General features: G+C 45.3%; 1 protein-coding gene across 1 annotated transcript in view; it reads right to left on the bottom strand.

Moving 5' to 3' along the window:
* The window catches only part of fgf18 (fibroblast growth factor 18), a 103,910-nt gene extending 89,678 nt beyond the window's left edge, over window positions 1-14,232 (bottom strand). Inside the window, exons 1-3 of the mRNA XM_033030004.1 lie at window positions 13,758-14,232; window positions 13,575-13,611; window positions 8,735-8,912 (exon numbers count right to left, since the gene is read on the bottom strand). Of these exons, the coding sequence (XP_032885895.1) occupies window positions 8,735-8,912; window positions 13,575-13,611; window positions 13,758-13,789 (247 nt within the window). The 5' untranslated portion in view covers window positions 13,790-14,232. The remainder of the gene's footprint in view (window positions 1-8,734; window positions 8,913-13,574; window positions 13,612-13,757) is intronic.
* Between the last annotated feature and the right edge of the window lie 9,458 nt (window positions 14,233-23,690).

Here is a 23,690-nt window from a genome sequence, read left to right as displayed (position 1 = left end):
AAAGTATTTGTGCTGACTCTAACTGAATAAATAACATAGTGTACTGTAACAAAGATTACACCGAGATGTAGCACATGGTCTTGCATGAGAAAGGCTCTGCCAAGACATAGGACAAATACTTTGATATAGATTCCATTTTGATGCAATGTTTAATCTTATTGGCACGGCAAGATCAGCGTGCTGTTCATGGGATTATTTTGAGATCTTAGATTGAAAATTCTGAAACATAGATTAAACAGGAATATACCATTCTTGACGTCATATATTAATTCACTGCAATTTCATAGACACAGATCTGCTACATTGTAGAGATATGTACAATGTAGTTTTGAGACAATGCAGTCTGCATCGAGATATACTTCTATAAGTAAAAGATTCACTGGCATATGTCACACCTTTCTTTGCACAAAGAACAAGCACATACACAGCCCCTTTATATAGATTGCATTGTGAAAATAACACCCAAGCCTGTTTTATAGATTACACAAGATAAATTGAAAGCAGTTCTGTCATTTAGAGGGCAGAAGGACAAGGACACAGTGGGCAATACAGTTTATCCAGCATATACTGCACACCAAACTCATGAAGGTTGAACCTCATTACAAACCATTGTGTGTGTATATTTGTGTGTAAAACTGTAATATATTAATCATAACATGCTATTATATAAAATATCCTAAGGGTTCTGTTATACAATCTATTCCAAAATGTATTCCAAAACGCAGTGTTACATAAGTTGAGGAGATATTTATTCTGCTTCATTGCAACATCTCACATTCAATCTTGTTGTACACAGTGTACAGCAACATGCCACATCCAGCCCTGCTGGAGACTCAAGTCAAGAGGCTCGATACATTGATTGGCCAGAGATAAATCACAAATGCTTTATAATATACACTTTATACAGGGACTGTATCAGCAAATACCCTGTTATATATATTGTAGCACGATACAGAATTCATATTTATTTTCTAGTATCACAAAGTATGTGTTTGTGTAGTTTGTTTATTCCAAAAAATGATATCCCATATTAATTTAATTGCATCAGAATAACCTATGCACTGTTCTGTTATATAAATAACACAAAGGACATTGCAGTATATTGTGTAAAGATTACGGCACAAGGTTCTGTATCATGGACCATACTCGAGTGCATGGCCGGCAACACAGTTATATGTGTTACACCAGAGCATAGCACATCTTTCATATCTTACACAAGAACATCACAAGCAGTTCTTTTACATTGATAGCATTATACATGTTATAGTGATTATATTTTTCCATGCACAGTTGTACTGTGAAACATTTTGTAATTCACACTGAGCTTCAATCACACCGATTTATTTGCAAATATCATAAACATATATTATACTTAGCCATGTAACATGGATGACTCATGAATCTTTGTGGATCATTAGTTATTTAATTCTCATTCACAGTGCTTCCACTGTTTACACTGATCTACCCAGAGAGCTGTCATGAGATACATCACTTATAGTTCTGATTCAGAAATTTTGTAATATGACACACATAACTCTAATATATACCATGAATGCAATATTCCATACGTACAAATATTCATCAGGCCATTTTGTTTCACACAGTTCTATTGCACAAGGATATATCAACCACGAGTCATCCACATAGTTTACACCCTCACGTGTATTTTTCTGTAACACTCACAACTCTGTGACAAATCATGCAGAGTTTTATGAAACCTGCAACACTGTCATATTATACAGATTTCCACGGGTTTAATCTCAGAGTATGGTACTATATTGTGATTTATTGCACATTCATTAAGCTATTTTTCACAGAGCTTTGTTGCATAGATTACACAAAGCCATATTATTCTCAGCAGTGGCATATTGATTACATTCCCCTGCTGTTTAGTTATACACTGTGGCTCTGATGATTTGTTATGTAGATTATTCTCAACAATATAATTTCCATGAATTATGCCACAAAAGCCCTTTTATAGATTACATGCTGAGATATCGTTCATACGTCTGGTTATCACATGCAATGCATTATATTAGCTCCAATCTACACACTTCATATTGATTAAATACATGTGATATTGATTGCAGTGTGATGTGTAGCACTCAGTGTCATATGGAACACACACATATACATTTTGTTACTGAAACTCCATGGGAAACTGCATGGAGATACTCATCGTTCAAAGTCCTGTCTTTATAGATCTTGCTGATATACATGCAGTTGTGTATCATTGATTAACCACAGTTGAGTTCTATAAATACCAATTACAATATACCGCACATACTGCTATATTTATTGAACTATGACATATCACACATTATGTTGCACAGGTCACTGACGTATTATTGCATACACATCTGTTCAATACATTGGACTGCAGGATCTCACGTACAGTTCTGTTATTTCAATAACGCTGGCCGGGATAAATTGCCCAGGGCTCTATTTACTGGATTAAACCAAGGTGGATCACACTAAATTCTGTAATACGAATTAATCTGGGATGCATCACTCACAGCCAGACTTCTTAGATTGTACTAACATATATCATACGTAGTTTTATAGACTCCAATGTTACACGTTTGTAGCTCTAGTATATGCTTTGTATAGTACTGCAAAGATCCTTCTATGATATCAATTAACAGAGGATGTGCTTTTCAAAGATACATTACACTAGAGGGTGTCAAACACAATCCATTTGTATACATTGAATTGTTATACCGAGGAGAGCACTATGGTATATGTCACACTGTGTTAATATCACACTTTGCTTTGAAATAATGACTAAAATGGGAAGGTTCACACACAACTCCATTATACAGATCACTCTACCATATTGCTCAGCTACAGAGATTACACATCGATATACCGCACGCAAGCATGGTGTACCAAGTCATACTTTATCACGCTCAGTGAAATATGCTTGGCCCCACGTCTCTTCCCTCCCACCCCAAAACACATCTGGTGATATCATGGCTACATGCTGGGATACAGTGGCTGGGATAACTGATGAGGTAATTGTTTGTATTCACTTCTACTTTATGTAAACCTTCCAACATAAGTACCAGAGCATCATTAAAATCTCACAGCAGGTAGCACATTCCCCATTGGGAAGCATTGCACTCTGATTTGTCACCCACATTTCTGTGGTATATATTATACTGGGACATATAACATACAATATGTGATAATGGTTACGACATTATGTATCATACAAAATTGTACAGTATGTTATACTGAGATGCATTGCTCATAACTCATTTAAATTGACCACATTGGGTCTACTGCTCACAGTTCTGTCATATAAATCACACAGGCAATGTTCACATACAACTGCACTATATACCCTGCACTATAACATTGTACATAGTACAGTTTAGTTTATTGTCAGGTGTACCGAGGTACAGTGAAAAACTTTTGTTGCGTGCTACCCAGACAGCAGAAAGGCAATACATGATTACAATCGATCCATTTACAGAGTATAGATATAGTTCTGTTATTTATCATATGTCATTACTATATGTCATTTATCATATGCAGCTGTGTTTTACAGAATACATTGTGGAAACCTGATTTGCTCTGTACCTACATTATACTGGAATGTGCCACTAACTCTCTTTTATAAGTTGATATATCACACCTAGTTATGCAACGATGTATTGAACATCAGTTTGTTGCATAGATTACATTTTATAGATATCTCACTATGAATTACAGTAACATAAATAGTGATGCTGGTTTAAGCATTGTAAATAACTCACAAATCTGTGATGATGGAGGGGCATAGCATTATAGTTCCAGTAACATACACATTATATCCATTAACTTACAAAATCAGATGTACTAGGATATATGATGTGCAACTGTGGTGCTGGATTGATATGGCACAAAGCTGTTCAGTCTTACTTCATCAGCCAAACTATTGCGTACTGCAAACTGATGAATGTGATAGGTGATACACAGATAGATTATACTGAAACACATCACTCTACTTATTTAGTTGTGTCCTTTGAGATAGACCATGCACTGTTTCATTAACACTAGGATGAAGCAAGCGACGTTCTGATATATACATTGCAGGGGAAGTCTCACAGGCATCTATTCTATTGATTATATCAATCTTTCACTCTCAGCATGGATACATAGATTGTCCCACAAGATAGGATGCCTTTTTCTTGTACAGATTCTGCTACTTTCTGTTCTTGAAAGGGATCTAGCCATCACTGACAAATCAGCATGTGTTGGTCTTGCAGGTCTTTCATCAGTCAGCCACACATTGCTGTGGCTCCAGAGTCATACACAGACCAGGTATGGAGGGCAGATTTCCTCCCCGAAGGACATTAGTGAACCAGCTGTTTCTTTTCAAACAATCCAGTAGCTTCACCATGCTAACTTTATTTTCTTCTGTATTTATTTAAGTAACTGAATTTATATTCCTTACCATTGCCATATGGGATTTGAACTTAAACCTTCGAATCATGAAACTAGGGCTTTGAATTAGTACAATAATTTAACCCTCTAACACCATAACTCCAAGAAAAACTACGATATATCACTTGGCGGTCTGCTATAAACATTACACTGGAAATAAGCCACAGCTTACGGTTGGATATCTCACGCACTATTCTGCATTAAAATTACATAATCAAATATTGCTTATTGCTCTGGTTAATAGATTAGATTGGGATAGATCAGTCACAAATGTGTTTTACAATTTACACTGAAAGGACTATCACTGTCTTGCTTCATAGATTCTGATAAAATGTAGTTATTAATATTCTGATACATTCTGTGGGGTGGGGGAGGGGGGTTGAGGAGAAGGAGTGGGGAAATGGGGTTAAGTTTGTCAGCCAGGATGTGAAAGGGGGTCAAAATCCTACACTCAGCTGAGGCAAAGGTTTGTAGGTCAGTTTAGTTTATTGTCACGTGTACCGAGGTATGGTGACAAGCTTTTGTTGCGTGCTACCCAGTCAGCGAAAGACAATACATGATTACAATCGAGCCAGTTACATTTTATAGATACATGTTAAGAGAATATCAATAGAGGAAAAAGCTTTGTTAACTACACTAAAGTGAGAGAACTGGAGGCGGGGGGGGGGGGGGTTTAATACTTTTACACAGAGGAGGGAAAGAGTGAAAGGCCAGCACCTGAAGTCGAGGATGGGGAGGAAGTAAAGTTATGCACAGAGCTTAAATCCTACATCCAAGTATAGGGAAGGTATGTGAGTATGTACCTGGAAAGGTTGGGAGAGTTAAAGCCTCAGGTAGGGGAGGGTTGTCTTTCCGTTGACTGGATAGCACGCAACAAAGACTTTTCACTGTACCTCGGTACACGTGACAATAAGCTGAGCTGAGCTGAACTAAAGCCCTGGTGATAAGGTATTGTCCCTTCCCACAGCAACAAGAAGGGGTCATAGACGGCACCAGGTTGGAGGGAGGGTTCATCATAGAGTCACAGAGTGATACGGTGTGGAAACAGGCCCTTCGGCCCAACTTGCCCACACCTGTCAACATGTCCCAGTTACACTAGTCCCATCTGCCCGCGTTTGGCCCATATCCATCCAAACCTGTCCTATCCATGTATCTTTCCGACTGTTTCTTAAAATTTGGGATAGTCGCAGCCTCTGGCAGCTTGTTCCATACACCCACCACCCTTTGGATTCCTATTAAATTTTTTCCCCTTCACCATAAACCTATGTCCTCTGGTCCTCGATTCACCTATTAACAGCGTGTGATGACAACGTTCCACAGCCAGGAAGGGGAGCAACTAAAAGACTCTGGTTACAAAGTGGGAATGTTAAAATCTCACTGAGAAAATGGACATGTTAGATACAAAGTGTAGAAGGAGTTAGTGCTCAACTTCCCGAGAGAAGGTTTGGATGCTGCACATCCAAGGGAAGAGAGGGAATGGGTTCAATTCCATGCAGAGCAAAGGGACAGGAATTAAACCCTCAACCCAGGGAATTATTAAAAGAAAGGCCAGCATGTCTGGAGAGGGAATAATTGCAATGCATGTGCTCAACATTCCCTCAAATCAATACGAAGAATGCTGGAGACACTCAGCAGGTCAGGCAGCCTCTGTGAAGAGAGAAACAGAGTTAGTGTTTCAGTTCAAAGACCCTCCTCTGGAGCTGGAGAGAGTTAGAGATGAGAGAAGCTTCAATATGGAGAAAAGGAAGGATGGGTAGAGAGAACAGAGGCAAGGGTCTGTAGGAAAGACTGTGTGTGTATAAACTCATGAGAGGAATAAATGCACAGTCTCTTGCCCCGAGCAGGTGAAGAGGACATAGGTTTAAGGTGAAGGTGAAAAGATTTAATAGGAATCTGAGGGGTAACTTTTTCACACAAAGGGTGGTGGGTGTGTGGAACAAGCTGCCAGAGGAGGTAGATGAGGCTGGGACTATCCCAACATTTAAGAAACAGCTAGACAGGTAAAGAGGGATAGGACAGGTTTAGAGGGATATGGACAAATGCAGACAGATAGGACTAGTGTAGCTGGGACATGTTGGCTGGTGTAGGCAAGTTGACCGAAGAACCTGTTTCCACACTGTATCACTCTATGACTCTAATGTACAGATACTGCCTGATCTGTGTTTGATTTGATGCCAGGGTTTTTACTTTGGACGCCTTATATTGCCCTCCGTGTGGTTATATCTGCGTGCAATGGGGATGCTAAATTGGGTTACAATGTCTGTACTGAGAGGGAACAGTTATACTGTGCTGAGTGAGGTGGAGGGAGGAAGCTGGAGCACCCATAGATCAGCTGGAGGTGAATGCCCACAGGATCACTTCTCCCGGTTGCTCACTGGTGCCTCCTGCTGGCAGGTCACGGGCACGGCGATGGTCACAGGAGTTAGTAGGCAGGGGAGTGGAACGGGAAACAACATTTGACATGGAGCTGGGAGAGGAGAGGAGTAGCAGAGAAAAGCCAAGAAAATGGAAACGGGTGGTTTAGAAGAGGAGGCTTGTTGCTTGCTGTGCAGACTAAAGCTGGAGAGATATCCTTGTGTGTTCTGCACACCCCCTGCACAGGTATCTACCTGGGAGTCCCACTGAGACGCGAGTCTCCTGGGAGGATGTTATGAAAAGTAATCAATAGCCACTTTATGCTGTCTAGTGTCTACAGTCAAACAAAGGCAGGCAATTGCTTTGTGGTTTCAGATATCCAATGCTGAGTTTGAGAGTCAGGAATCAAATTGCGAGATGATAGAGAAGGCCTGTGGCTCTTGTTCTGGACTGTAAAGCCCTGCCTGACTGAAGAAGGAAAATACACCGACTCCCCGCGCCTACAATCGAACCATCCATCACCCTGATTGATCGGCTTTGTACATAAAGACCGCTGTCAATTATTCAAACAAGCCGGAACAAGGCCCCGAGGCGTGCAAGGTGACAGCTTTGCAAGTTCCTCACTTTGTCCTGCTTTGAGTATCAAATTAACAGCACATGATGGAAGAGGATGTCTACACTAGCCGGACCCTGCAATTGCTCCACCGAGACTGTGTCCCCCTTCTTCCTCTGTTGACCTTTGCTTTGGTGTGACTGCCATCTGGTCCACAAGCTCTCCGCCCGGCGACTGCGGCCAGTGATTCGGGTTTTGTTTTGAAAGTCATTAGTGTTCTTTCTCTACGATATTAAAGCCCGCGGAGAGGAAAGGGAGCAGGTTCTGAATTGAGGCGAGTGCAGGTGCCCTCTGGTGGATATGTGGCAGTGTGCGTGGCCGCTCTCAACTTTGCCTCTTCACACAGGAAAGAATGCAGCCCAAATCCCGTCTAAATGCTGGATTGTGGCCAAACATTGATATTGGGACGGGATAGAACTGAGTTTAGGAGGGATCTCGGCGATTGAAAATAACTGTCCTATCAAAACAAACATCTCAACGAGCAAAGATGGAGAGGAAAACAAAATAGAAGTGATCTCTCTACAAGTTTGTCATAATAGACAAACAAAACTCTACTTCTTACGGTTAACAAATCAGACCATTTGCACACCCTGCTACCAGTGTCCCCCCTAACCCCTGCAACCATCCAGTAACCGGTCCACCCCAGCCTTTTCACCGATCCACTGGCTTCCAACCTATACACATGGGCCTGGGACTGATATCTGTTGTGTGCTGAACTAGAGTTTAATTTTGGCCACTGCCGTTCAACTAAAGATATAACGGTTTTATAGCGTGAAGAAACGCAGGTGAATTCTCACTGCAACCTGGCCAGCGTTATCCCAGAACTAGCGCTCCCCCCAAACAGACTAGTTATTCTCTTCTCCCTCTTGGATGGTAGTGGGATCTTTCTTTGTAACCAGCTGGCTGCCAGATCTTTGCCTTCAGAACAACTTCAAAGGTTGACTTTGAAGCCTGCGGTTTGTTTTGTGGATGTGAGAGACGCGGCGAGGACACACGTTCTCGCCGTCTATTCACAAGAACGAAGATGGAGCAATGATTCTGCTTACGTGGGCCTACCATGTTTACTAGCTAGCGTTGCCTGGACACCGCCTAGCCGCCCGCTGTCCACCAGGCTTGTGCGTGGAGATGGGCTAAGTGACCGGATTGCCTGTTCTAGCTGCAGAGGGAGTGTAGCTCAGTGGGAAATTGGTCAAGCGTCAGACGAATGCCATCCAGTAACGGCCACAGTGCACCTTATCCCCTGCCTCTCCTGCACTTGCCTCCTACATTCAGTTGATAACTGAGGAGCTCACACCTTCGGCCAGCAATGCGCTGCATCTATCAGCCAGTTCTTACCATACTTGTTCCCATCCTCGCCCTTGGCACTGATCCTCCTGCCCAGCACCTGCAGGTGTTTGCCACTGGTGCGACTGTACAGCTGGTACAGCCGCACATACTTGCGGCTCGTCTCGTCCCTCAGCCTGGTGTGGTTCTCTACGTGAGGCCAGAATTCCGTGTCCTCCTCCATCGAGGCCTGTGATCAACACCAACACAAGAGCGGCGAGATGTAACACGGCGTGTTTCCCAGCACCAGCACAGCCCCGCAACCCACCCAACTCTTAAAACAAACATTCCCCACATCGTGAAACAGAGGCTGCTTGTCCTGCACCTGGGATATGAAAGCAGACAGCTGGGAGTTCCATTCCTTGTGGCTTCCTCCTTCTGTTGCCGTGGCTCAGTGGCTGGCATTCTGGCCTCACGCACGGAGACCTGTGGCTTTTGTTCCATTCCAGAGACACCTGCACTCGGTCTGAGCTGCCATGCATGCAGCACACAGAGAGAAGGGCCCTGGGTGAGACTTCAAACCTGGGTTCATCTGCCCATTCAGCTGGGATGTGCCACAGAGTCATGGACTCCTAGAGTAATGCAACTTGGCCACACCAGCCAACATGTCCCAGCTACACAGTCCCACCTGCCCTCGTCTGTTCCATGTCTCTCCAAACCTGTCCTATCCATGTACCTGTGTAACTGTTTCTTAAATGCCTCAATTACCTCCTCTGGCAGCTTGTTCCATACACCCACCACCCTTTGTGTGAAAAAGTTACCCCTCAGATTCCTATCTCTATTGTTTCATATGAAGAAAGACTGGATAGACTTGGCTTATACTCGCTAGAATTTAGGAGATTGAGAGGGGATCTTATAGAAACGTACAAAATTCTTATGGGGTTGGACAGGCTAGATGCAGGAAGATTGTTCCCGATGTTGGGGAAGTCCAGGACAAGGGGTCACAGCTTAAGGATAAGGGGGAAATCCTTTAGGACCGAGATGAGAAGAAACCTTTTCACACAGAGAGTGGTGAATCTCTGGAACTCTGCCACAGAGGGTAGTTGAGGCCAGTTCATTGGCTATATTTAAGAGGGAGTTAGATGTGGCCCTTGTGGCTAAAGGGATCAGGGGGTATGGAGAGAAGGCAGGTACGGGATACTGAGTTGGATGATCAGCCATGATCATATTGAATGGCGGTGCAGGCTCGAAGGGCCGAATGGCCTACTCCTGCACCTATTTTCTATGTATCTATGTATCTATGTTCTTCCTGCCAGAAGAACCAAATGGGACCAAAGAGTTCAACTGGAGTGTGAGCTAATTGTCATCCTTCGGTTAACATTATCAAGCAGATGATCTGATGCCACTGCAATTTCAGACATCCCAGAGCACCTGACAGCTAGTGAAGTGTATCTGGAGTGTGCTCCCTGCTGCATCACAGAATGCGAATGGTGGTGGCCATGTTTGTTTGGGTAAATACATCTGACGAGTGTTCTCCCATTCTGTTTTAAGCAGTCACTTCACCTAACAGGGGAGAAGGAACCAAGGTTTCTGCCCCTTCCAAAAGTTGGTACCTTGTCTCTGAAGCAGGATGTGACTCATGACCTGCTGACTGAGAGGAGATGGATAGGACAGGTTTGAAGGGACATGAACCAAATACTGGCAGGTGGGACTAGTGTAGCTAGGACATTGTTGGCCGGTGCGGGCAAGTTGGGCCGAAGGTCCTGTTTCCACGCTGTATTCGACTTGTACTCGCTAGAATTTAGAAGATTGAGGGGGGATCTTATAGAAACGTACAAAATTCTTAAGGGGTTGGACAGGCTAGATGCAGGAAGATTGTTCCCGATGTTGGGGAAGTCCAGAACAAGGGGTCACAGTTTAAGGATAAGGGGGAAATCTTTTAGGACCGAGATGAGAAAAACATTTTTCACACAGGGAGTGGTGAATCTCTGGAATTCTCTACCACAGAAGGTAGTTGAGGCCAGTTCATTGGCTATATTTAAGAGGGAATTAGATGTGGCCCTTGTGGCTAAACGTATCAGGGGGTATGGAGAGAAGGCAGGTACAGGATACTGAGTTGGATGATCAGCCATGATCATATTGAATGGCGGTGCAGGCTCGAAGAGCCGAATGGCCTCTCCTGCACCTATTTTCTATGTTTCTATGTATCACTCTATGACTCTATGTGAGGCACTACCCTCTGAGGCATGAGCGGACAACATTCCACATGCCAAACAGTTGTCTCTGCTGGTTTTACACTTAGAAAGTTGCATTTGTGTTATTGCAAACTCCCTGTTGTGTCCAGTGCACTTCACTGTTTCACTCTGTCTAAAATTATTGTTGGATTTCAATCTAAGCTTTGGTCTGATGGTTTGTTCATTCATCCAATTACTAATCGGTTGCAGCTGGTGTTACATTGAACCATCTCCGGGCTCCAGTGACAATGGCTGCAGCAATCCGGTCCAAACCCAAGCTCTTGGGGTGAAGGGAGACAGATTCTTGGTGGCAGGGTCTATGAAATCTGCTCGTGGGACTGACTCCCTCTGAAAATGTCGGGTGTAAGGGAAGCCAAAAGAGGCATCAATGTGTCCTAAAAAGAACTGCTGAGATTTTTTAATCAGTTTCAAACGCTGATGAATTTTAAATCAAAATGTTTTACTTTTGCAGCATTTCACTGCAGATGGACTGTGGATTAAGTTATAAAACCATCATACTCGATGATGTTGAAAAAAATAGCATTGGATTTTCTCGGTACAATTTCTTTGAGTCACTGTTCATGCTAATATTGCCGCAGAGAATGTGAGTGGGAGCCATCGTTTTAGTCCTGTTTGATACATCTCAACTGCGAGTTGGGGCAGTACAGATCAAATGTTATAGACCCCCCCAAAAAAAGGCAACACATTTCTGTCTGTGAAACCTGATAGACTTGCTGCTCGCTGTAACTTATATCTGCCTTTAATTGCAGGTTTACTTAACCAGCCCAGGGGTGGCGGTGAGATTTAAACCGACCAGCACCTACATAGAAGGTAGACAAAAGTGCTGGAGAAACTCAGCGGGTGCAGCAGCATCTATGGAGCGAAGGAAATAGGGCGGAAACGTTGCCTATTTCCTTCGCTCCATAGATGCTGCTGCACCCGCTGAGTTTCTCCAGCACTATTGTCTACCTTTGATTTTCCAGCATCTGCAATTCCTTCTTAAGCACCTACACAGATACGTCTTGGAGAAGGAAGTCAATCTCTTTCGGGGGAGTATAGATTTAAGTAGGTGTAGGAAGGAACTGCAGATGCTGGTTTAAACCGAAGGTAGACACAAACAAGCTGAAGTAACTCAGCGGGTCAGGCAGCATCTCTGGCGAGAAGGAATATGTGGCGTTTTACAGTCGGGACCTGAAGAAGGGTCTCGACCCGAAACGTCACCTATTCCTTTTTATCCAGAGACGCTACCTAGCCCGCCAAGTTACTCCAGCTTTTTGTGTCTACCTTCGGTTTAAACCAGCATCTGCAGTTCCTTCTTACACTATATGTCATTTATTATTATGTCATTTTATACCCGATACTGTGTTTTTGTTTAAGAAGGAACTGCAGATGCTGGAAAATTGAAGGTAGACAAAAATGCTGGAGAAACTCAGCGGGTGCAGCAGCATCTATGGAGCGAAGGAGATAGGCAACGTTTCGGCCCGAAACGTTGCCTATTTCCTTCGCTCCATAGATGCTGCTGCACCCGCTGAGTTTCTCCAGCATTTTTGTCTACTGTGTTTTTATTTATCGGTTGCTTTGTGCACTAATATAGATTGCAAGTTCTTCCTGGTTCCATGTACAAAGCGTGAAAGGCAAGTGCCTCACACCGGTGACCCTCCAGCTGGCTATTGGGTTGTTTTCGTGAGAAACGGACAAAATGTTCGTCACCCTACCGGCTGCAACTTCGGAGTCCTGCATGCGGGGTGAGGACACGAAGCAGCGGAGATAGAACCACTGGGCGGGGAGGAACGGGGAGCGCACTCTACACTCTCGCCTGCCCTGGGGTGTCCGAGTTGTGGGGGAGAGCGCGGAGATTGCCCTGCGAGCAGTGTTTGCAGGCAACCCGTGTGCTGCCCGCCCGCAGTCTCTCAACCCGTGTGCGCCCCCCTTCTCGTCTTGAAGGAGCTACATTTACACAGTGGCTGAAAATGCCCTTGTTTCGGCCGAGCCTGTCGAGCGGGTCAGGTGCTGATGTGCGCGTCTTGTGGAACCTCATCTCGTCGTATTCTAGTTTCACTAGTTTCGCAATTTTAGTGTTCTTTCCGCTAGCACCAGTTTAAGGGAAGATGGACACAAATTGCTGGCGTAACTCAGTGGGACAGGCAGCATCTCCGGAGAGAAGGAATGGGTGGCGTTTCGGGTCGAGGCCCTTCTTCAGACTTCCCTCGGCGGCAGCAAGAAAGGTCGCCGTCGTGATGTGGCGGAGGAGGGAGTTTCTGATCGATAAGCGACTCCTGACTGAAGCAACCGCTCACATCTGGAAAATCCGTGTTCCAACCCCCCCCCCCCCCCCCCCTCTCTCTCTCTCTCTCTCTCTGTGTTTAGGACATCTATTTCGCTTCGTAAGGCGCACCATCTTTACAATCGACAATCCAAACGATAGCACAAAACCTCAAGCCAAGTAAAGATGACAACCTCCTATTTATTTTTTAAAGTGCCGCTGTATACAATGGAAATATTTAGATTGTAGCTTAAAACACTTTTGTAGACTCGGCTGTCGAGGAGTCCAATTTTGGAAACTAACATTCCCAGGTCAGCGCCTTATTCCAATTTATTAAACACATATCTCCAACCCAGTCAAATAATCGCTGTTCCACAATGCCAGTAAAGTGTAAACTGCTAAATAAAGTCCTTACCTCGATTCCAAAGCGTAGTAGCCACACGTGTAAACATCTGAATGGAAAAATGCAGGAAAAGATCAGTTGGATTCTCCGCAGGTTAAACCTGGCTTAATTTCCTCTTTATTAAAATAAATTAATAACATGAGCATTAAAAAATATCCATTAGTCTTAAACGATATAAAGTTCGAAAATGCTTACAGGCAGGCGAAGGTTGAATGGACCGGATTCATGGCTGCGACCTGTGGATGGTGTGGGTGGTGAGGCTGGCGGCTCGGCAGCGCTACAGAGTCGGGCAGGGTGCAGGACTCAGCCGGGGCTGATGCCCAGAGGTGTGACAGGGCGGGGGCTGCTCTTGCACCGAGCCAGTGTGCGCGGGGGGCGGGGGGGCAGTCGGCTTCCTCTCGGTCGCTTGCACTCAGAGAACCACCTTTCAACCAGCCAGCCCTGCCGAGTGCATCTCTTGCACGGCGGACGCGACTGCGATCAATCTACCGACCGCGGCGAATATCCGCCTTCACGGCCTTTGCTGACTCTCAATATCCGAGCATCAATCCTTTATCCAGAAAGTCTCTCTACCTTCTGAGTCAGTCGGCGTGTGGGTTTGCAGTGCGAAGCGAAAGTGCTCTCTCTCCGCTCTCCCTGTCTCTCTCTCTCTCTTTCTCCCTCCCTCTCCCCTTCCCTCTCCCTGTCTCTCTCTTTCTTTCTCCCTCCCTCGCTCCCTCCCTCTCTCCCTCCCTCCCTCCCTCTCTCTCACCCTCCCTCTCTCTCTCACACACACACACGCTGAGGAGGAGGTGGGGAGACACAGAGTGACAGCTCTCCTCCACGCCAGCCAGGACCCTGCTTGCTTCCCCTCCCGAACAGGCGCTCAGTGCCCGCGTTGGCCGCTTGCTCAGCAAAACATCCTCGCCTTCCCCCTGCAGCAGCGAGCCAGCCCCTGCAATCCCAGCTCATGGGCGCACCGGCAAACGTCTCCCTGAAGGGACAAGTACTGAATCCTGCTCTATCCGGGGAATCCCTTCAATTCAGTCGGCAAACCCGGCTCTTGAGTCCCCCCACCACCAGCCTTCCTCACTTTAACAGGGATCAGACCATTCCCTCGCCCTGTTCACTGAGCAGTGCGAGTCTTTAGTGTTTGCCTGGTCGCGGGGGTGGGCGAATGAAGCAACGAGGGGAGAGAAACAGCCGACAGATAACAGACGTGAGAGTGGAGGAAAAACACAGGCTTAACGAGAGAGAGAGAAAGAAAGAATCGGCGGAGAGTGTAAAGGAGAAACACAATCGTGAGCGGTTACTGAGCGGGAAGAGAGAGGTACGCTGGCAGATGAAGGATTCGCTGCTATCTGAATCCCTCCTCCCCGCCAGTCTCGCTATCCACAGCCAGCCCCGTACACCCACCTTCCTGTACGGGAAATCAGCGGAGAGACAGATAGCTCGCTATCCAGAGACCCGCACTACAAACGGAGTAACAACCAACCTCCTGTTACCTGGGCACCTCCACGCACGGCGACCGACACCTTTCCCTATCGGGCTCCACCGCTATCTGTCGACCCCCTATACTGATACATACGCCTACACATATAGAGTTCCGTGCACTGCTACCTACACCGTTGCAATACAAAGGTAGACAAAAAATACTGGAGTAACTCAGTGGGACAGGCAGCATCTCTGGAGAGAAGGAATAACCCAATTCCGTTACCATACAGCTCCCCCACTTGCCACCTACACAGTTACCTATAGAGTTCCGTGCACTGCTACCTACAGAACTCCCGGGACTTCTACCTACAATGTTCCTAGAGAGCCCCCTACACTGCAATCTACATTTACCCATAGAGCTGCCTGCACTGGTACCTAGCCATTACATATGCAGCTCCCTGCACTCCTACCTACATTGGTCCAGACAGAGCTCCATATACTTCGACCAACATTGTCACTTGTAGAGCTGCCTGCATAAGCCACCTCCAGTTGCACATAGTTCCTTTCAGTGCTACCTACAGACTTACCTACAGACCTCCGTGCACATCTACCTACAGTTATATATGGACTTCCCTGCACTGATACCTGTACCATCACCTAAAGACCTCCCTAAACTGCTACCTAACATTAATAATAATAATAATAAACTTTATTTTGGACTCAAGGTCCAGACAAGGGGCATAGAAACATAGAAAATAGGTGCAGGAGTAGGCCATTCGGCCCTTCGAGCCTGCACCGCCATTCAATATGATCATGGCTGATCATCCAACTCAGTATCTGTACCTGCCCTCTCTCCATACCCCCAGATCCCTTTAGCCACAAGGGCCACATCTAACTCCCTCTTAAATATAGCCTATGAACTGGCCTCAACTACCTTCTGTGGCAGAGAATTCCATAGATTCACCACTCTCTGTGTAAAAATGTTTTTTTCATCTCGGTCCTAAAAGATTTCCCCCTTAGCCTTAAACTGTGACCCCTTCTTCTGGACTTCCCCAACATTGGGAACAATCTTCCTGCATCTAGCCTGTCCAACCCCTTAAGAATTTTGTAAGTTTCTATAAGATCCCCCCTCAATCTTCTAAATTCTAGCGAGTACAAGCCGAGTCTATCCAGTCTTTCTTCATATGAAAGTCCTGACATCCCAGGAATCAGTCTGGTGAACCTTCTCTGTACTCTCTCTATGGCAAGAATGTCTTTCCTCAGATTAGGAGACCAAATCTGTACGCAATACTCCAGGTGTGGTCTCACCAAGACGCTGTACAACTGCAGTAGAACCTCCCTGCTCCTATACTCAAATCCTTTTGCTATGAATGCTAACATACCATTTGCTTTCTTCACTGCCTGCTGCACCTGCATGCCTACTTTCAATGACTGGTGTACCATGACACCCAGGTCTCGTTGCATCTCCCCTTTTCCTAATCGGCCATCATTCAGGTAATAGTCTACTCTCCTGTTTTTGCCACCAAAGTGGATAACCTCACATTTATCCACATTATACTGCATCTGCCATGCATTTGCCCACTCACCCAGCCTATCCAAGTCACCTTGCAGCCTCCTAGCATCCTCCTCACAGCTAACACTGCCCCCCAGCTTCGTGTCATCCGTAAACCTGGAGATGTTGCATTAAATTCCCTCGTCCAAATCATTAATATATATTGTAAATAGCTGGGGTCCCAGCACTGAGCCTTGCGGTACCCCACTAGTCACTGCCTGCCATTGTGAGGACCGGTTTACTCCTACTCTTTGCTTCCTGTCTGCCAACCAGTTCTCTATCCACATCAATACTGAACCCCCAATACCGTGTGCTTTAAGTTTGTATACTAATCTCTTATGTGGGACCTTGTCGAAAGCCTTCTGACATTACATAAAAATGCATTGCATATTTAAAAATATCATAAAATACATATAAAATCTTAGTATATCACTTATAAAAGCATCATAAATTATATATTAAACAAAAACACAATACATGAATTAAAATCCAGAATAAAAAAGAAAGATCAGTGTCCTACAACGAGACAGAGATACCAGTGTCTCCACAACTGGGATTCGTAGCGTGTCGTGCTAAACCTTATGTTTGACAAGGCCACAATAATTACATTTTTAGTCATTTCTCCTGCAAATGAATTTATACATATGATTTCTTAGGATAGCTTCTAAAGTACTGACTCCTGCAGCCACAAACATGTTACTAGCACTACACCATCTAGGTTTCCTTAGCAGTGTTCTCATGTCATAATTATGACACCTTTAGTCTCTGCAAACTTGTCTTTCCATAGTTCGACCACAGGTGTGCAGTGAAGAGTGGTGTGCAGTATGTTCTAAATAGCGACATCTTCACCACATCTGCACACACACCAAACTTACGCTAGAGAATATGCGCCTGTACATACAGCATACATCATTGCCTATAATTATCCTCATCATCTGTCATTTGTTCTGTAATAAAATGCCCTAGATATTTTATCTTATTACAGACACTATTATTACACATACATTACCTGCAGAGCTCCCTGCACTGGCATTAACTGTTACCAAGGCAGCTCTTCGCACCCCTACCTATACTATTTACCTATACAACGGCTACAGTGCAACCTACACTGTTACCAACAGAGTTCCCTGTCACCTACACAGTCACCTATAGACCTCCCAACTTCTACCAATACAATTCTTAGGGAGCTTCCTATTCTGCTACCTACATTTATCTATAGAGCTGCCCGCACTGCTACATACCATTACCCACAGAGCCCTCTACTGTTATGCTTCAAAGGTTTCAAAGATCTTTTATTGTCAAGTGTACGTGTACAAGGTACAGTAATATGCGAATTACCATACAGCCATACGAAAAAAAATCAACAAGACACACAATTACATAAAAGATAATATAAACATCCACCACAGCAGATTCCCCACATTCCTCACTGTGATGGAAGGCAAAAAAAAGTCCAAACTTCTTCCTCTTTATTCTCTATGTGAGGTTATCCACTTTGGGGCAGTTGAACCATCTGTCGGGGCGGTAGATACTCCCGGGGCTTGGAGTGTCGGTGTCGGCGTCCGACGAGAGATGTTAAAGTCCACAAGCATCCACGGTTGGAGCTCAGAGGTCGATCCCTGGCAAAGGATCGCGGGCTCCACGATGGTAAGTCCGCAGGCTCCCGCGGTGGAGCTCTCGAAGTCGGTCTCCAGCAAAGGCCGCTAACCCCTCGATGTTAGGCCGCAGTGCGGACAGAGATACGATACGGAAAATAATCGCATCTCCGTCGAGGTAAGGGATTAGAAAGTTGCCCCCCCCCCCCACATAAAACAAGTTAAAGAACACTAAAAACATACATACACATACAATTAAAACACGAGAAGGAAAGGACAGACAGACTGTTGGTGAGGCAGCCATTGTACTTCTACCCATACTGTTCCTATAGAGTTGCTCACACTGTTACATACCATTACCCACAGAGCCCCCTGCTCTACCACCTACTGTTATGTATTGTGCAGCCTGCACTTCTACCCACACTGTTGCCTGTAGATCTTGCATTGCTACCTACTATTAACTAAGCAGATCTCTGGACTCCTACCTACACTGCTACCTACAGAGTCGCCTGTACTTTCACCATTACTAATACTTATAGAGCTGCCTGCACAGCTACCTACAGTTATCCACAGACCCACAGACTTATTGAATGTGCACCCTACATGCTAATGTACTGAGGACTCCATGCACTGCTGCCTACTGCACCTATCAAGTTCTAAGCACCTACCTACACTGTTATTTATGGAACAGTATGGACTACCTACAGTTACCTAAAGAGATCCACATACTGTTACCAATGGAATACATTTATCTATAGAGCTCCCTGTACTGCTACCTATCGTTACCTATAGAGCTGCCTGTATTGCTACCCACAGCTACTTCTAGAGGTACCTGCATTTATCTATAGAGCTGCCTGCAATGCTACCAATACTGCTCCTAAGGAGCTTACTGCGTTGGTGCTTACACTGTTATGTACAGAGTTCCCTACACTGTTACATACCGTTACCTATGCAGCTCCCTGCACTCCTACCTACACTGTTACCTACATAGCTTCCCGTGCTTTGACCAAAACTTCGGGAGCTGCCTGCACACCTACCTACACTTACCCACAGAGCTCCCCAGATTACTACGCAGAAATGTACACACAGAGCTGCCTGTACTGCTACCCTTCACACCCCTGCACTACCAGCAGCACTGCTAACGACACCGTTACCTGCATTGTTAACTGCACTTTCACCCACTCTGCTACCTATTATTAGTTTGTAACCTACAATCCAACCTGAACTGCACTGTTTCTTATTCCAATACATTGTTTCCTGCAAGGGTGGGAGATTGCAACCTTCACGTGGTCCGCCCTGTTTCGACTAATGCAATTAACTAATGCAATCGACTAATGCACAATCAAATAAGATCAAATAGAACAAGTTGTCCTACAACTTTAGGCTGTGCACGCCATACACAAGAAGAAGTTTCCTGCAGTGCTTCACAAACTTCTTCCTACAGTATAAATCTGCCTATACATTACTCACACTTCTGCCAACACCGGGATCTACACCACTATCTCCACTGCTAGGTAACCTACTACTTAAATTGTTACAGTGTACTGTCTCAACTGTTAGCTAGACTGCTACCTACACTACTATCAAAACACCAGCACCTACATTGGCACTTACAGCGTGTTCTATTCATCTACCTATACTGTAACTACATAGCTACCTACACTATAGGAGATACAAGTAAATACAGATACAGGTTAAACAGAAAGTGACGGAGTAACTCAGCTGGTTGGCCAGCAACTCTGTAGAACATGGATAGGTGACGTTTTGGGTTGGGATCCTTCATCAGACGGATTCCCTTCCTCCCCGCCTCCATACCTTATCTCCCCACATGTATTCCTTCCTCTGGCTTCACATGCCATGCAGCTTCTATCCTTTTCTCCTTATCTCACAATTTTGTGTCGATTCATCTCTGGCCTTTGTCCAACCACCTGCGAATAAAACATCCCCACCCTTCAGCTTTATCCACCTATCCTACTGCACCTGACACCTCGACCTACACTGATATTTACACTATTACTTATGCAACCCACACCTACATTATTTCTGACATAGCTCTTTACACTTTTACCTACCTGGGAACCTACAATTCTAACTACATTGCTGCTTATTATGCTTGCTATTATATTTATATGCACTTCCTCCCACACTCTTTACTACATTGTTGCCTAGACTGCTATTTGATTGTTATCTACACTGCCACTTACACTACTCCTGCAATGTTACCTACACTGCCAACTCAATCTCCACCCACACTATTACCAACACAGCTGACTACATTGTTACCTACACCCAGAGAGTTGTGAATTTGTGGAATTCTCTGCCACAGAAGGCAGTAGAGGCCAATTCACTGGATGAACTTAAAAGAGAGTTAGATAGAGGTCTTAGGGGCTAGCGAAATCAAGGGATATGGGGAGAAGGCAGGCACGGGATACTGATTGTGGATGATCAGCCATGATCACATTGAATGGCGGTGCAGGCTCCAAGGGCCAAATGGCCTCCTCCTGCACCTATTGTCTATGTTTACACTGCTACTAGATATTCCCTACACTACCATGTTACCTACACAGTTACAATGCTGTTCCTCCAGTTAGCCTGTGGCATCACTCTAGCAATGGAGGAGGCCCAAGGCAGAAAGGTCAATATGGGAATGGGAAGATGAGTTAGCAGCTGGGAGATCCAGCAGGCCTTGGCGGACCATGTGTAAGTGTTCAGTGAAACAGTCACTGAATTTATGCTTGGTCTCACTGATGTACTGGTGACCATATCGGGAACATTGGATGCAATAGATAAGGGTAGAGGAGGTGCACATGAACCTCCGTCTCACCTGGAAGGACTGCAGGATGTCCCTGGATGGTGAGGGGGGGAGGGGGGGGGGGGGTATAGGGACAGGTGTTACATCTCCTGAAGTTGCAGGGGAATGCACCTGGGTAGGGGAGAGTTTGGGTGGAAAGGGTGAGTGACCCAAGGAGTTGCAGAGGGAGCAATTTCTTTGGGAGGCATAAAGGGGTTGAGCTGGGAAGATTTGACTGGTGGTGGGATCACGTTGGAGGTGACCGAAATCTCGCAGGATGATGTGTTGTCTGTGAAGGTTGGCGAGGTGAAAGGACCTGGGAAACTCTACCCTTGTTTCATCAAGGCAGAGGAGGAGCGAGAGCAGAACCATGGGACACAGTGGAGGCCTGGGTAAGGGATCCAACTGTGGCAGATTGGGAGAAACCACACTTACTAAAGAAAGAGGACATCTCATAAGTCCAAGAATACAAAGCCTCATCTGATGGAGGTGGAGGGATTGAGAGTAGAGAGCGGTATCATTGCAGGAGGTAGGGTGGAAGTGCAGTTCAGGTAACTGTGGGAGCTGGTAGGTTCGTAGTACACATCCATCAGTCGCTTGTCTGTCCTTGTGATTGAGACAGAGAAATCAAGAAAGGAGAGGAGTCAGAGATGATGATGAAAAGGGAGGGAGGTGTCAGAGATGATCAATGTTTCCTACATTGTTATTGATACTGCTGCATACATCATTAGTGTAGTTTTGAACAGTAAGTTGCACAATATGGATGTTTACACCACTACAAATGAGGTTAATTGCCAGGGTGAGTTTTGGAGTTCCACTTCTTTTCAGTTCTCTCAATTAAACTGTAGCTGCTCTTTACTTTAATATACTTGAAGGATTGTTCAAAACTGTACTGTCCATTCTATCCAATTTACCTATGGATCCTTTCTTCGAGTGTAGTCAAACTTCACTAGAGAACATGATAACGAAAAACCCCCTAAAGCCACCTCCATCCCCCACCAGGAAGGTCTTAAAGCCTTCCGTTTCTTCCTCGACGGCCAATTTCCGTCTACTAATACTCTCCTCCGCCCAGCGGAGCTGGCCTCATCCTTAATAACTTCTCCTTTGACTCCTCCCTCTTCCTCCAAATCCAATGCGTAACTATGGGCACTCGCATGGGTCCAAGCTATGCCTGCCTCTTTGTTAGGTACTTCGAACAACCACTGTTGCAGGCGTACACTGGCCCTATCCCAAAACTCTACCTCCGCTACATTGATGATTGCATCAGTGCTACCTCCTGCACCCATGCGAAACTCACTGACTTCATTAACTTCACGACTAATTTCCATCCTGCACTCAAATTCACTTGGACCATCTCCGACATCTCCCTACCGTTTCTGGATCTCACCTTCTCCATCACAGGAGACAGACTATTGACCGACATCTACTCCAAACCTATTGATTCCTATAGCTATTTAGACTATACTTATTCCAAACCTGCTTCCTGTAGAGACTCTATCCCTTACTCCCAATTCCTCCGTCTACGCCGCATCTGCACCCAGGATGAGGTTTTCCATACTGGATCATCATTCATTAGGAAATATATATATAAAGATGAGGCTTTCACTAGGGTCTCCTCGATATCCTGCAGCTTCGCTCTTGCTCCCTCTCCCCAATTCGCAACAAGGACAGAGTCCCCCTTGTCCTCACCTTACACCCCATCAGCCGTTGCGTACAGCATATAATCCCCCAACACTTTTGCCACCACCAATGGGATCCCATTACTGGCCACATCTTCCCATCTCCACCCCTTTCTGCAGAAACCATTCCCTCAGAAACTCCCTGCTCAACTCGTCCCTTTCCACCCAAACTACCCCCTCCCCAGGTACTTCCCCTGCAACCGCAGGAGATGCAACACCTGTCCCTTTACCTCCCCTCTCGACTCCATCCAAGGAACCCAACAGTCTTTTCTGGTGAGGCAGAGGTTCACCTGCACCTCCTCCAACCTCATCTACTGTATCCGCTGTTCCAGGTGTCAACTCCTGTACATCGGCGATCGTTTTGCTGAACACCTCTGCTCAGTCCGCCTTCACCTACCCGTTCTCCTGGTTGCTCAGCACTTACTAACCCTAACCCTAACCACAACTCCCTCTCCCATTCCCAATCTGACCCTTCTGTCCTGGGCCTCCTCCATTGTCAGAGTAAGGCCCAGAGCAAATTGGTGGAACAGCACCTCATATTTTGCTTGTAGACAAAAATGCTGGAGACACTCAGCGTGTGAGGCAGCATCTATGGAGCGAAGGAAATAGGCAACATTTTGGGTTGAAACCCTTCTTCAGACTTCATATTTCCCTTGGGCAGCTTACACCCCAGCGGTATGAATATTGACTTCTCTAACTTCACATAACCCTTGCTTTCCCTCTCTCTCCATCACCTCCATCTTCCCAGTTCTCCCACCAGTCTTACTGTCTCCGACTACATTTTATCTGTCCTGCCCACTCCCCTGACATCAGTCTGAAGAAGGGTCTCGACCCAAAACGTCACCTATTCCTTCACTCCAAAGATGCTGCCTGTCCCGCTGAGTTACTCCAGTATTTTGTGTCTACCAAACAAAAGATAACTTGAAACATTAGCTCTGGAAAGATACACATCCATCGGGTTCTCAAGGAGCACTGCTGCCCCTTAGACCTTCAGTTTGCAATGGGATTGGTATTTGCATTGGTTTATTATTGTCATGTGTGCCAAGATACATTGAAAAACTTTGTATTGCGTGCTGTCCAGTCAAATCTTACTATACA

The sequence above is a fragment of the Amblyraja radiata genome, chromosome 11 (genome assembly GCF_010909765.2).
Source record: "Amblyraja radiata isolate CabotCenter1 chromosome 11, sAmbRad1.1.pri, whole genome shotgun sequence".
NCBI lineage: Eukaryota > Metazoa > Chordata > Chondrichthyes > Rajiformes > Rajidae > Amblyraja > Amblyraja radiata.
Note: the sequence above shows the minus strand (reverse complement) of the source record. Positions and strands in the feature narration are given on the sequence as shown.